Genomic DNA, 13823 nt, shown 5'->3' on the forward strand with positions numbered 1-13823 from the left:
TGTTTCTTACACGGTCTGTGAGGCTCAGACCTCATAACAGAAAATGTTTATTACAATCACCCTTTGTCTTTAAACAGCGGAAGCACAAGGTCCCAGGATGTTTTTACTTAAAGCATGTACCTTTTCAGGATCAAGTCTTTCACATTGTAACAACTCCCTTGAGGGAAGTGGAAACAGGTGCAAGGGGAAAGCCAGAGCCGGCAGCAGACTTTCCCAGGCAGGGGGAAGGGGAGGCAAGGCCCCTTCCCATACCTGTCCAAGGCAGCTCATTGCGGGTCCCCACTCGGTTCCGCCTGGCTTAGGTTGTATCTCCTGTGAGATATCTTACCGGTCTTTGGCTGCAAACCATCTTTTGGGGACCAGACAGAGAGACATAAGGTGTAAACAAAGGATGGAACAGAGTCCTAGAAAGGCACAATCTCACAAACTCTTCTTTCCTTAAGGAAAGACATGAAGGGACAGTTGGCTAGGCTGTTGTGTGACTACAGGCAGACCCACCTGGAGATGTTCCCGGTCTCCTTCAGGTGATGGATCGAGGCGGGAGCTCTGCAGAACACAAAGGGTGGTGAGCAGTGGGAAGTCCCGAGGGTCCTTCGCTTCTGGGGAGGGAGGAGCTGTGAGGGGGGAGCGGGAGCCCTGCTTTCTCTAGCTCTAGCCTCAGTCCCCCTCGATTTCAATGTCCCCTCCTGGGTGGGACAGATGCTCAGGGAGCTGAGGTAGGCCACATTTAGGACCCAAAGAGAGACACTCAGAGGATGGAGGATTTTAGCTCAAACCAAGGAAGGAGCGAGGGAGGAAGTGAGCCTCCCACCACTGGGACCTGCGATTCAAGGTCAGCCTGCCCTGGCAGGAGGGGCTCAGGCCCTGGGCATGGGCTCAGTCTGCCGACTTCAGCCCCACGAGCTGAGACAGGCAAACAGGCACTTCTCAAGGGTCTGAGAAGGACTCCGCTGGGCCTCCCATAGCCACCCTGGCACCTGATGCAGGCCCAGCACCCTGGCCCTGACCTGGGCATCAACACCAGGTCTCCCAGGCAGGCGGCAAGGATGCCGCTGGCCACACTGTTGATCTGGGTGACAGTGGCACGGATGGTGGGTGCCAGGTGCTCGCTGCCTGGCTTTCCCTTCAGGACCATGTAGAGCCCAGGCACTGGTGGGGCACTGCCATCTTGAACAGCTCAGGGGAAAAGGGGAGTGTCACCTGGCACTGCCACCCCCCAGCTCATGTCCACAGTCCCCCTCAATCCCAGGCAGAGGTCGCTCATCAGAGCTGGAGCTCAGGAAACAGGATGTGGCCTGAGCCCTGTGTGAGTCCCAGGGATTCGTTCTCTGTCCTCTGAAGGTCCCCAGCACTGGATGACCCAGGTCCCAGTGCTGGCAGAGAAGGGGGAGGGGCGGCCTCTGCTCCAAGCTGGTCCTAGGGAGCATTTTCCTGGACCCTGGTCAGCCCCTGGGGTCTGACTCCCTGTTCCCTGGACCATGGTCAGCCACTGGGTGGGTCTGACTCCCTGTTCAGGTTCAGATAACACCCACGGGCTGTGTTTGTCTCCCTCGAAGCTCAGTACACACCTGGTGCATAATAAGTTCCTAGACTGTTGAGCCTCCTGGCAGATGGGTTGAGGACCCAGCGACAGGCACACAGTGAGCTCCCCTGCCCCATCACATCAGCCATGCCTGCCCAGCTTCCTGTCTGTTTTGCCTCATCTGACAGGCACAGCCACACTAGGCTGCAGGTCCTGAGTGTCCGCTTTTCCTGTTCACAGGTAGACAGCGAAGGTTCGGCGGCTAAGGAAGTGGCCCAGGTCACATGGGTAGTAAGTGGCAGAGCTGGGCTTTGGACCCAACTCACAGGAGGCTGGTTCAGAGAATGGCAGGCCAGGGCAGATGGTGGCAGAGGTATGGCCTGTTCCCCCAACCTGAGAGCCCACTGCTCTGCCACCAGCCTTGGAGGGAACCTGGAGAGGTTAAGCTTCTCATCCCTCTGCAGCTTCTCAGTGCTCACAGCGCCAGGGCAGCCAGGCTCTGGGGCTGGAGCTGCTCAGTTGTTAGAGGTGTTGCTGTACATGGAGGACTCACCAGAGTCAGAGGGCCAGCTGGCACCACCGGTGCTCGCTCCGGCTCTGGAGGGTTTGACGGAGCTGACACTGGCTGCAGCACTAGTGCAGCTGGCAGAGACACAGCTGGACGTGGCTCTGGTCTGAGCAGGATGAGGAGACAGGCTCATGCACCTGCCTGACTTTCCGGTGCTTTCCAAAGAGGAAAATTGCATCTGGCTCCAAGGGAACTCAGGCCGGAACCCAACCGCCACCCTCAGACAGTCCTCACAGACTGTGGTCCCCTCCAGCTCGGCCTCAGTGGATCTGTGTGGGGACAGAGCCCCAGAGAGCAGTTTCCAGGCTCTCGGCCTCACGTGGAAGGAAGGGTGCTGGCTCGGGTAGTAGATGGCCGTCAGCTGTGGCTAGTTGACTGTCAGCTGTGGCCCTTGAGCCATTGGCCACTAATATAACTGCCGCGGCTGTGTTAGGGAGTGAAGTCCCGGAGAGTCAGTCGGTTGGCAGAAAGGGGACAGCAGGTCACACGTTGTGTGAATCCAGCCTCCAGTGAGAGACTATAGTCCTACCTATGGCTCCCTGGGTGTTCCTATTTGGCCTCCCCATATCCTGAGTTCTTGTATGGGGAGCGGGACCAGAGGCACCCCAGCCCACGCCCCGCGTGACAGTCTGGGTCCCCTCGCCTTCCCCCTGGGCCTCAGTGGGTCTGGGTCCCCTCAGTGTCCCCCTCGGCCTCAGTGGGTCTGGGTCCCCTCAGTGTCCCCCTCGGCCTCAGTGGGTCTGGGTCCCCTCAGCGTCCCTCTGGGCCTCAGTGGGTCTGGGTCCCCTCAGCGTCCCCCTCGGCCTCAGTGGGTCTGGGTCCCCTCAGCGTCCCTCTGGGCCTCAGTGGGTCTGGGTCCCCTCAGCGTCCCTCTGGGCCTCAGTGGGTCTGGGTCCCCTCAGCGTCCCCCTCGGCCTCAGTGGGTCTGGGTCCCCTCAGTGTCCCTCTGGGCCTCAGTGGGTCTGGGTCCCCTCAGCGTCCCCCTCGGCCTCAGTGGGTCTGGGTCCCCTCAGTGTCCCCCTCGGCTTCGGTGGGTCTGGGTCCCCTCAGCGTCCCTCTGGGCCTCAGTGGGCCTGGCTGCTCCAGGTGGACGCAGAGAAGGAGCGTGGGCCTACCCGGTGGGAGGCTGACCTGTACTTAGACCAGCTCCAGCCTGAAACAGGCGAAGCACAGGCGCTGGCTGCAGCCCTGCATCTGGCGGGCTGGTTCCCACCATAGAAGTGGCCCTGGGGGCGCGGCAGGTGGGCAGCAGAGTCAGAGTCCTGGCCTTTCCTTCCTCAGTGCCCTCCATGGCACCTTGTTTGGGACCAGCTGTGTCTAGGCCCCTACACCGGGACATCCCAGCCTATCCCACCGCCGACCCATGTGGCTGTCCTGTTCACCCAGCAGGTTTAGCAGAGCCTGTGTGAGTCTCTTCTTCCCACTGACAGTTATCGAGGGCCTGGACACACTCAGCTTCCCTGCACCTGGGCATCTGGACTGAGCGGTGAAGCCTGCCTGTGAGCAGATGCTCGCACATCTCCTGTTCCGGGCCTGGTGACGGTGGTCAGGAGGGGTGTGTGTGGAGAGGGACAGGCAGAGTTGGGACAGTGTGGGGCTGGGCCTCTGGGGGACAACTCAGCCCAGCCTCCACGCTGGAACCAGGGGCCTGGGACCCACCACAGCTCTGTGTGACCCCGTCCTCCTGGAGTGGAAGCCGCCAGACCTCAGCCCTCCTGTGGGAACCAGATGTGTGAGATCGTTCTGACAGGCCCTCCCTGCCCGCTACTCTCCCGCACGGAGCCCTCCTTCTGTACCCGAAGACCACTCACTTCTGTAGGCTTCCCTGTGGCCCATCAGCCTGGGCAGAATATGGGGAGAGGCCTCCACATGTCGAGGAGGCCACAAGGACATCAGATCTGCTGGGTGGTGGACAGGACCTGTGAACGGCGTTTAGTGTGCTTGACTCACTGACTACAACTGAGGTCCAGGGGTTGTGTCTGCTTCATTCACTGAGTTATGCTGAGTGTCCCAAAACTGCCTGCTTGTAGTAGGTTCTTAATACACATTGTTGAACAAATGAATTCCAACCGCAACCATCACAGATGTCTGAGTGGCCCTCTGCCGTGTCTGGAGATCCCGAATCTGGCTGCACCGAGGACCAGGACAAGGGCTGCTACGTGGAATCTCAAACCCTTCAGCGGGTTGCTTTCCACTTGCCTTTCCAAACTCAGAAATGCTACAGGCCAGTGATGGGTGAGGCAGGCAAATTTTCATGAGAAGTGAGTGCCATGAACAGCACAGCATATCCTGCAGCCAAGTCTGCAGAGCCAAGCACCAGGTACGCGCCGGCCATGGTGATCCGCTGGACCCTACCAAAACCCTGTGACGGGTTAGTGTGTACTATGGGCTCAATCGTGTCACCCAATTCACAGGTTGACTTAGCAGCGCCTACACCTTCAGAATGGGCCTGCATTTGGGTTGATGGTCTTTAAGTAAGTAATTACGGTTCAGTGAGCTCATTGGGGTGGGTCCTAATCCAACGTGACCAGCACCCTTAGAAGACGTGAGGCCACTGGGAAGCACAGAGGGAGGCTCGTGTGACACATAGGAGACGCCAACCTGCAAGCCAAGAAGAGACTGCTCGGGAGGAACTAGCGCTGCCAACACCCTCGTCTCAAGCTTGTAACCTCCAGCATTGTGAGGAAATGTATGTCTGCTGTTTGTACCGTCCATCGTGGCACTATGTTATGCAGCCCACGCGAACACACACAGTCCCGTAGGACACACTCAAGTGATCCTGGTGGCACTGCTGAAATGACAACTCAATTGAATGACATCAACATCCAGTAGCATCGCAAGGCTGCGTCGCTGTGGCCAACGACCTCCCTTCTGCGATAGTGTGAGGACAGGCGAAGCCACAGCTCCTGACGTGGCGCGTCCCCATGATGAGTCCTGTGAAGTGACAAGCTGCAGAGAAACGTACAAACAGCTGACTCCCATCCACCGCGTTCTGTGTACAAACCCCCTTGTCAAGTGTGACGAGGGGCAAGCCCGCAGAAAGCCTGAAGGGCAGGGGCAACCGCTGCACAGGGCACCTGGGCGGTAGAGCGGGCGGCGCCGGCGCAGCGGCTTCGAGCGGGGACGCGCAGCGCCGGGGACGCGCAGCGCCGGGGACGCGCAGCGGCTTCGAGCGGGGACGCGCAGCGCCGGGGACGCGCAGCGCCGGGGACGCGCAGCGCCGGGGACGCGCAGCGCCGGGGACGCGCAGCGGCTTCGAGCGGGGACGCGCAGCGCCGGGGACGCGCAGCGCCGGGGACGCGCAGCGCCGGGGACGCGCAGCGCCGGGGACGCGCAGCGCCGGGGACGCGCAGCGCCGTGGACGCTGGTTCGGTGCCCGCGGGACGGCGGGCGGCCGGCCTGCACCTGCGGGCCGGGGACGGCGCCGGCCTTGGGGCTGAGCTGGCCTCCCCAGCCGGATGGAAGGGCAGCGACGTGGGGCCGACGGGCCGGGGAGACGCGCTGTCCCCAGTAACTCTCCAACGGGATCGAAAGGAAGGAAAGGCCAGGTGCTCACTGTTTACTGTGAGGTGAGAGCAGCGGGGGCACAAGTGTCCTCCTGAGTGTCCGCACAGTACGCGCCGGCCCGTCACAAAGGTCCCCCCACCCGCGACCCCCAGCCCCCCAGGTGCCTAACGGCCCGCAAACCGCGGGACGGGCCACGCCGCGGCCCCAGCAGGTGGCCGCGCCCCCACCCAGTCACGGGGGGAGGTCGGCCACGCCCCCCGCCCTGGTGTCCAATCGCTTCTGGCCGGCCGCCTACGCACTTTCCGGTGCCCCACTTCCGCCTTCCGGCCGGCTGGTGCGGGGGTCCGAGCGCCAGGTTCCCCGCGGGCCATGGCGGCCGCGCGCGCTGGAGCGGCAGAGCTGGGCTTCGCGGAGGCAGCGCCGGCGTGGCGGCTGCGCAGCGAGCAGTTCCCCAGCAAGGTGGGCGGGCGGCCGGCGTGGCTGGGTGAGGCCGGGCTGCCGGGGCCCGCGGAGCTGGCCTGCGCGCTGTGCGGCCGCCCGCTGGCCTTCGTGCTGCAGCTGTACGCGCCCCTGCCCGGCAGAGCCGACGCCTTCCATCGCGCCCTGTTCCTCTTCTGCTGCCGGGCGCCGCCGTGCTGCGCCGGCCTGCGCGGTGAGCCCTCGGCGCCGCTTCCTCGGGCGTCCCGCCCGCCCCGTCCTGCGCGCGCGCTCCTAGCCCCCGGCGCGGTGCCTCCTCGGCGCTCAGGACGCGTGTTACGTGCAGACGCGGGGAACGGTCGGTTTTCAGACGGCGGGGCCGACGGCTGTTTCGTGTTGTCGCGGATCGTTAGTGTCGTCATTAGTTTGATGAGTTGGAATCGGCGCAGAACTGAGTCGTGGGAACCAAACTCTTTTCTAGACTTAGAATTAGAGTTTCTTTTGCACCGTTTTCCTTTTATCTCCTTTCAGAAAATAAGTTTCCTGAAAGCAAAAACTGCCCTCTATTTGCCTTTTCAAGAAATAGGTGGCTTTTCTGTCCTTTATGGAATGCAGGCTCAAACATTTGAGTTGACATGTTGTTTTACTTAAAAATACAGTGTTTCTCCTCATTTTTTTTCAGTTTTTAGAAATCAGCTACCAAGGAAAAATGACTTTTATTCCTATGAACCACCCTCTGAGTCTCCTCCCGAGACAGGAGAATCCGTGTGCCTCCAGCTCAAGTCTGGAGCGCATCTCTGCAGGGTTTGTGGCTGTTTAGGACCCAAAACGTGCTCCAGATGTCACAAGGCACATTACTGCAGTAAGGAGCATCAGGCTCTAGACTGGAGATTGGGACATAAACAGGCTTGTACACAATCAGGTGAGTCCGGTTTTTTATTTTTAAATTTCAGCTTAGTTTCATAACATCTGTCAACCCAAATCTTTCATTTCGAGGGTAAAAGTTAAAATTAGAAAAGGCATAATACTTTTCAGAAGTTTGGTAGTAACGGCTTTCTGAAAGGAGCTTTGAGGTTGTGCCCACTTAGTTGTGTCCCAGCCTTGCCTTCATAGAGGCATTTAATTTATGACCTGAATGCTGGATTATATGGATTAATTTACCAGAGAAAACTGTTACTACATGGGATCTACTTTAGATATAAGAGTTCATCAGACTATCTTCAAAAATAAATTACTGCTGATGGTGCTAGTTACCTTTTTTGTTTCAGATAATTTGGACAATACTGTTCCAGACCACAATTTCCTTTTTCCCGAATTTGAAATTGTAATAGAAACAGAAGATGAGATTACACCTGAAGTTGTAGGAACAGATGAATCGGAGATTACAGGGAGCATGGGTAAGGAGTCAATTCAGAACTTTGTTCATGAAGTGATTAAACATAGTGCTCAAAAGAAAGGGCTCAGTATGTCAAGAGAGGTACTGAGAGGAAAACTCAATCCACTTTGGAAGCTGCAGTACCGGTATATAATTTCCTAACTTTGCCTCCTTTGAAAGTATCCTTCCTGTACTTCCCCTGCTTGGCATATATCAGGTCTGTCTTGGTTTTTATACAAATACGTCACTTGGGTAGAGCTGCAAGAGATGCTGGAAAATGGGTGAGTTCAAGGGGTATCAGACCTGTTCCTCAGATCAAGATGGTATATGTGACAGTGCTTGGCATAGTGTTTGGTCAGAGGCAGGGGACTTTTCAAAGTTAGTTTCTCTGATCCGGCCAGTTTTAGATGTGTGACTTTGTTCGATCTCCATAGCTGATTGTACTCCAGTGCCTGTACTGACCACATACCTACGAGGCTGGTTGGTAGCCAGCATTTACAACCACTTATTCTGCATCAAGGGCTGTTTGTGTATGATCTCATTAAAATCCATAGTGAATTAACAACTCTACCCCCTTTTGCAATGAGGAAATTGAGGTTCTTGGCTGTAAGTTTTACAGCTGGAGTTCGCGCTTAGTCTCACTGACTAGAACTCAAGCTCTAAAGCACTAAATTGGATCCCAGGTTAGAATATTGACTTACTGGTCTGTAATTCATACTCAGGATGTTAAAAATAACCTAACCTGTTACAGACACTAAATCCTGTTGTGGACAGCAGTGGTGCCGGTAGCTGGGGTTCCAGTAAGTGAGAATGGAAAAGGAACGAGCTGGCAGGCGCACCTTGAGCATGTGATGACAGAGCGCATGTACCAGTAGGAGGGGGAAGGCATGAGACATGTACAGAATTGAGACACGAGTGCAGACGGCTTAAGGACAGTTGTGATAGCTAGGGCTCATGTTTGTTGGGTGTCCTGTCGTGTGTGCACAGCAGTCCTGAGCCTGGGACTTGGGTCTGTTCTGATAAAAGTAAAGCTTTAAAGAGAAGCGCTCACCAGCAGCCTGCATAGTAAATAGTGCTTCTGGAGTGCCAGGATGTTCAGATGGTCTTGAAGCACCAGCTTGAAGGACTTTAAGTTGGGAGAGCCTGTGGGGCCATGCAGCCTCCACAGTCTGGTTTAACACTAAGCTGGATCTTTGAAACTGGCTGCTTCAGCAGATGTGAATCGTCAAGTCATGGGGATCATTCCTGTTGCCATAATAATTGTGTTGATGGTTTTCCAGGTGAAGCACCTGAGGAAGAACTGGATTCTATGGCAAAACATGAATCCAGGGAAGATAAAATTTTCCAGAGCTTTAAAACTAAAATAGCCCCAGAACCAGAACAGGTAAGGTAGAACTCATATAGCCCCCTTCGTGTTCTTCCCAGAAATGTTTAGGGGTGTCATCACTAAAGCTGTCTTGTAAGCCATCCTTCGCACATAGGAAAGGTGTTCGCAGGACAGGTCCTACCAGTAGTTACGGAAGAGACAACAGCTGTGCTGTCCATCATGTGGGGTTTATCCTAATGGCAGGGTTGGGGGAGACATGTGGCCTGCGACACATGGAGTTCAGGCACCAGTGACAACAGGGGCCTTGGGCTTGTAAAACCAACAGGACATATTAACACAGAGACACTGGTTTTGTGAAAAGGATCCTGGATCCTGAGTTACATCGTGAGCTGACGTAACCGCATCTGCAATGTGGAAAGTATAGAGGGGGATTGTGTGTCTGCACGTTGCTGTCTTCAGTGTTGTTCTCCTTGACTCCCCTCGTCATGAACAGCAGTCTTTAGAGAAACCTCAGTTAAATGCCCATAAACCAGTCACTGGGTCAGGTGTCCAGGGCTCACAGAGAGAAGAGGTCTAGATCTGGACCACCGAGAAAGTGCTTGTTCGCAGCGGGTGTGCTTTTAACAAAATGGGAAAACCTCAGTTGTTACATAAGGCCTTATTGCGATGACATTTACCTGTTTGTAGTGTTGGCGTAAACACTGTGTTTCATGTGGTATTTATTTGTCCCTCGTAAAACCTCTAAGTGCAGCTCATGTGCAAGACAGCACAGATGGCTGCAATCGGTCTCAGGACCATCCTGGGAACAGGGTTCTGTTCAGCCTCCACAAACAGTCACAAGATTCAATCTGACCATGTCACCTAAGAAATAAATTCTGAAGTTCTGAGGCAGATAGCTGCAGGATTGCTTTGATGACATGGAGAAGGCAATAAGGGTGCTGGATCTGAGGAGACAGTAAGCTGCCTTGTGGAAGGCTGTTCCATCAAGGGTGGGAGCAGGTACAGAGTTCCTCCAAATAACTGTCGGATCGCACACTGCCACTGCAAACTTAGGTGATGTGTCGGTGGTTGGGACATGACTGTGATTGATTTCAGATTCTCAGATATGGCCGAGGGATTGCCCCCATCTGGATCTCTGGTGAAAATATCCCCCAGGAAAAGGACATTCCAGATTGCCCCTGTGGTGCCAGGAGGCTATTTGAATTCCAGGTATGACCTTAAATACAGACTATTGCAGTACATGGTCACCCACGTTTATGTTTCCAAACATTAAAAACTTGACCAAAGGAACCTGCACAGGGGTCTAGACGGTTTTATAGAAGGTGCCATAGTGAAAATCAGAAGCTTCCTGCCCCACCTCATGGCTTAAAATTGTCTTTTACTGCTTTATCCAGTAGTTCTTTCTATCTCTAAATAACATGCTTTTTCTGACATCGGTCACTTTGCTGGTTTTCAGACCTGTGTTGACTGACTTGTGCAGTCATGAGGATTTAAAGGTAGTCGCTTCCACTATCAGCAGACCTGACCTTACCTGTCAGTGCAGTTATATTGTTATTTTTAGGCTCTATGGTTACCTTTGTAATTTTAAATAATATATTTTTTCATCAATTAAGGTCTCATTCTGTACTTTGTGACAGGAGAGTTTTGGAACCTTACTCTGTTAGTCTTGGTTTTTGGATTTATAAAGTAAACAAGTGGATGTAATCATTAAGATAAATGATTTTTCACAAATTGTTAGCATCAAAATCATTTTGGGTTGAGTGGCAATGCTCTTCCGTGGATTCATGCACCTTACAAAGTGGTAAATGATACTTGTTTCTAAGGGAAGAAAGCTATTTTGAGGACTGCCTCCAAAACCGATTGGTTCTTAGACCCCAAGATGGTGTGTGAAGCGTGTTCCTATCCCTGGTGGCTGTTGTGGGTCTTCCCTTTGCCAGCTGACAACTTGGCTTCTGTACAGACACCTGTCGATTTCCTTCTTGTCCTCATTACTATTCGAGTTTCTTCAGTCACAGTAAGAACATCTACTATTCAGCTTTCAAATGGCAGAAAGTAAAAGTTGCCCAAATGGAAGCCTCAGTCCTATTTTATGATGTATTATTGATAAAAATAATTAGGTTACCAGCTGAACCAAATAGATCCACCAGCCCACTGTACTTGGGATCTTCTTTCTCAAGTAGAAAAGAAAGACCAAATGAAGACCAAGTGAAATAGAGAGGGGTTTTGAAGAAACAGAGTTGTAAAATATTTTTAGGTCAAATGTGCTTGTTGTGTAATGTCTATAATTCTGCTGTGTGGTGTGGAGATGGCGAGCTCAGGGACCCTATAGTCACCCTGGCAGGGAAGGTCTGTCGAAAGCAGACTGCCCTCCTTGCCTTGTACCAGGTGTGACTGTCACCCTCTTCTCAGGTCATGCCTCAGCTGCTCAACTACCTAAAGGCTGACAGACTGGGCAGGAGTGTCGATTGGGGTGTCCTGGCCGTCTTCACCTGCGCTGACAGCTGTAGACAAGGCACTGGCTACACCGAGGAGTTTGTTTGGAAACAAGATGTAACAGATACACCTTAAAGACCCTGTCGTCAAGCTTTGAAATGCTTGTGGTCTCTTAGACCTCGCAGTTCCAGTTGTTAGGACTTTGCCCTAAGGAAGTAATTGTACCAGAGATCGAGGTACAGAGATGTTGTGTTAGGCATTGTTTCCAATTTCTAAATAGTACGGAAGCAAAAATGTCCAGTGATGGAATTCCATACATTTTGGGGTATCTGTACAATGGAAGGCTATGCAGTTTTAATGCTAGAGACTTGCATGCACACCAAGTATGATAAAGATCTAAATTGACACCCTGATACCTTTATAGATGGTATTCAGAGTAGGACTAGATTTTTCTAAAAATATCTGTGTATATGTGTGTAGCATAGAGATCAATCTGGAAAATACATACTAGGTGGGCTGAATGGTGGGCTAAGTGAAACAATCTTGTATGTATATTTATTTCTTCAATAAAAATGGGTTAAATGTGCCTAATTAAGTCAAACCACTCAGATCATTTTCTCCCCTGAAATTTGCAAAGTTACAGAGAAAAATATTTGGGTAAAACTGCAAAGGGCTGGTCTGATAACAAGTGATTGTCTGTCACAGGCTGTAGTATACATGGAAGCCTAGACATGAAAATACTGGGCTGTGACTATGAGAGGGATGCCCAGCAGTTCTGAAGTAGCTGCAGTTAGAATCAGGAAAAGGTTTGCGATCAGACAGCCTAACTTTGAAACTGACCTTGGTCAGCCAGTGGTCAGCGTACAGATGAGACTGACAGGTGAGAGCACTGGTCTCCTTTGCACCTCACACCATTGTGCACGGGCAAGGAAACCAGACTGAGGGTGCAGGATTGGGCCATCGGGATTCCCTAGGGTGCCTCAGGGACATCTGGCCCAGGAGTCAGCAGCCTGTGGGCAGGCCCGGAGCTCAGCTTTCAGGTGTGGGACAGTGTTAGCACGGTGGTGGTTTCTGAACCTCTGCCCTCAACCATCCTGAGGCTCCCTCAGCCCCAAGCGGTGTAGTTCCCTTGTGAGAAGCCCTGTTTCCCGTAGCCCCAGGGACACCTGCTCAGAGCACAGGCAAAGCTACTGGCTGCTGTCAGCTAATTCTGGTCACTTTCTCATGGTTACTGGGTCTCTCTCCACACGCCCTGCTAACCCTGAAAGGCACCACCACTGTACACACTGCTTTGGAGGTGACAGTGTTGATGTCCTTGAGTACTTGGCTTTATACATCCAAGTTCTGGCTGAGTGGTCCGCGTTGTGTGTGTGCATGTATGTACACGTAACTCGTAGAGACGTGCACATAAAACAGTGTTACATGGAAAACCGCAGTGTGAAATTCCCATGGGGAGACTGGTTACATACAGTGTTTAAAGAGGGAGGGAATGGTATTAAATTTGAAGCTGGAAGGTTAAATCAGAATCACCCATAACTATGGTGAGATAGCCCATGGTTACTGGAGGACACGTGAAAAGTTCCCATCAACTGGTGGCAAGGGTCATGTTTGGTAAGTATCTCAGTGGCTCCTGGAAAATGACTAGTGAGGCCTTCAAATTGTTAAGTAATACTCATAATCAGGATATGTTACATACTTACATAGTAAGTTTTGCAAAACAGAAAAGCATCCTGACTGCTAAGGATTTTCCAGCAAATTCACTAAGGTCTGTTCCTGGAGACATCACCAGACGACATGGACATTCTTAAAGGCATGTTGGTGTCATCAGCCAAGCTGTCCTTTAGGTGTGTATCCCCAGCAAGCTTAGAAATGATGGTGAGAGTTCACAGGCCCTCTCCATTGGGAGACAGCTAGCCCAAATCACCAGAAAGTGTCACAGCGCCTACTTGGTGACTGTTAAAAACAGCTAACACTAAACCAGTTTTCTGAAAAGGAAATAACTTAGTCCCGTTTATAATAGCATCGAAAACAATAATACTTAAGAGTAAATTTAAGGAGGTGAAAGGTCTCTACTCTGACAACTACAAGACACTGATGAAAGAAATTGAAGACAAATAAATGGAGAGGGATCCGTGTTACTGCCAAAACCTGTGTACAAACTCAATGCAGTCCCTGTCAAGAGTCCAGTGGCATTTTTCACAGGAGAAAAAAACTCTTATATGAAACCACAAAAGACCCAGAATAGCCAAAGAAAACCTGAGAAAGAAGACCAAAGCAGGAGGTACCACACTTCCTGATTTCAAGCTCTATTACAAAGCAAGGCATCAAAACTGTGGTACTGGCCTAAAAACAGACAAATAAACCACTGGAACTGAAATGAGCCCAGAAATAAACCCACGTCTATACGGTCAACTAATACGTGACAAGGGAGCCAAGAATACTCAGTGGAGAAGAGTCTTTTCAATAAGTGGTACTGAGAAAATTGGATATTCACATGTAAAAAAAAAAAAATGCAACTGGACCCATTTCTTACACTACTCAAAAATTAACTGAAAGTGGATTAAAGACCTCACTGTAACACCTGAAGTCATGTAACTTCGGCCTAGAATGCTGCTTGTATTCTCAGCAGGCTGCTAAATTTCTACCCATCAGTTGATCCTAACTTTTCTATGAG

General features: G+C 52.4%; 1 protein-coding gene across 2 annotated transcripts; it reads left to right on the forward strand.

Moving 5' to 3' along the window:
• The first annotated feature begins 5879 nt into the window (after positions 1-5879).
• On the forward strand, positions 5880-13641 carry PDCD2 (programmed cell death 2). Of its 2 annotated transcripts, XM_081035947.1 has the most exons (6): positions 5887-6249; positions 6697-6936; positions 7283-7411; positions 8670-8773; positions 9812-9925; positions 11126-13641. In XM_081035947.1, the coding sequence occupies exons 1-6, from the start codon at positions 5967-5969 to the stop codon at positions 11282-11284; spliced, it is 1029 nt and encodes a 342-aa protein (XP_080892073.1). In that variant the 5' UTR covers positions 5887-5966; the 3' UTR covers positions 11285-13641. The 2 variants fall into 2 exon arrangements, with proteins under 2 accessions (XP_080892074.1, XP_080892073.1); XM_081035948.1 differs by lacking the exon at positions 7283-7411 and having other exon boundaries at positions 5880-6249.
• The last annotated feature ends 182 nt before the right edge of the window (positions 13642-13823 follow it).

Source organism: Rhinolophus hipposideros, assembly GCF_964194185.1.
Source record: "Rhinolophus hipposideros genome assembly, chromosome: 3".
Taxonomy (NCBI): Eukaryota; Metazoa; Chordata; class Mammalia; order Chiroptera; family Rhinolophidae; genus Rhinolophus; species Rhinolophus hipposideros.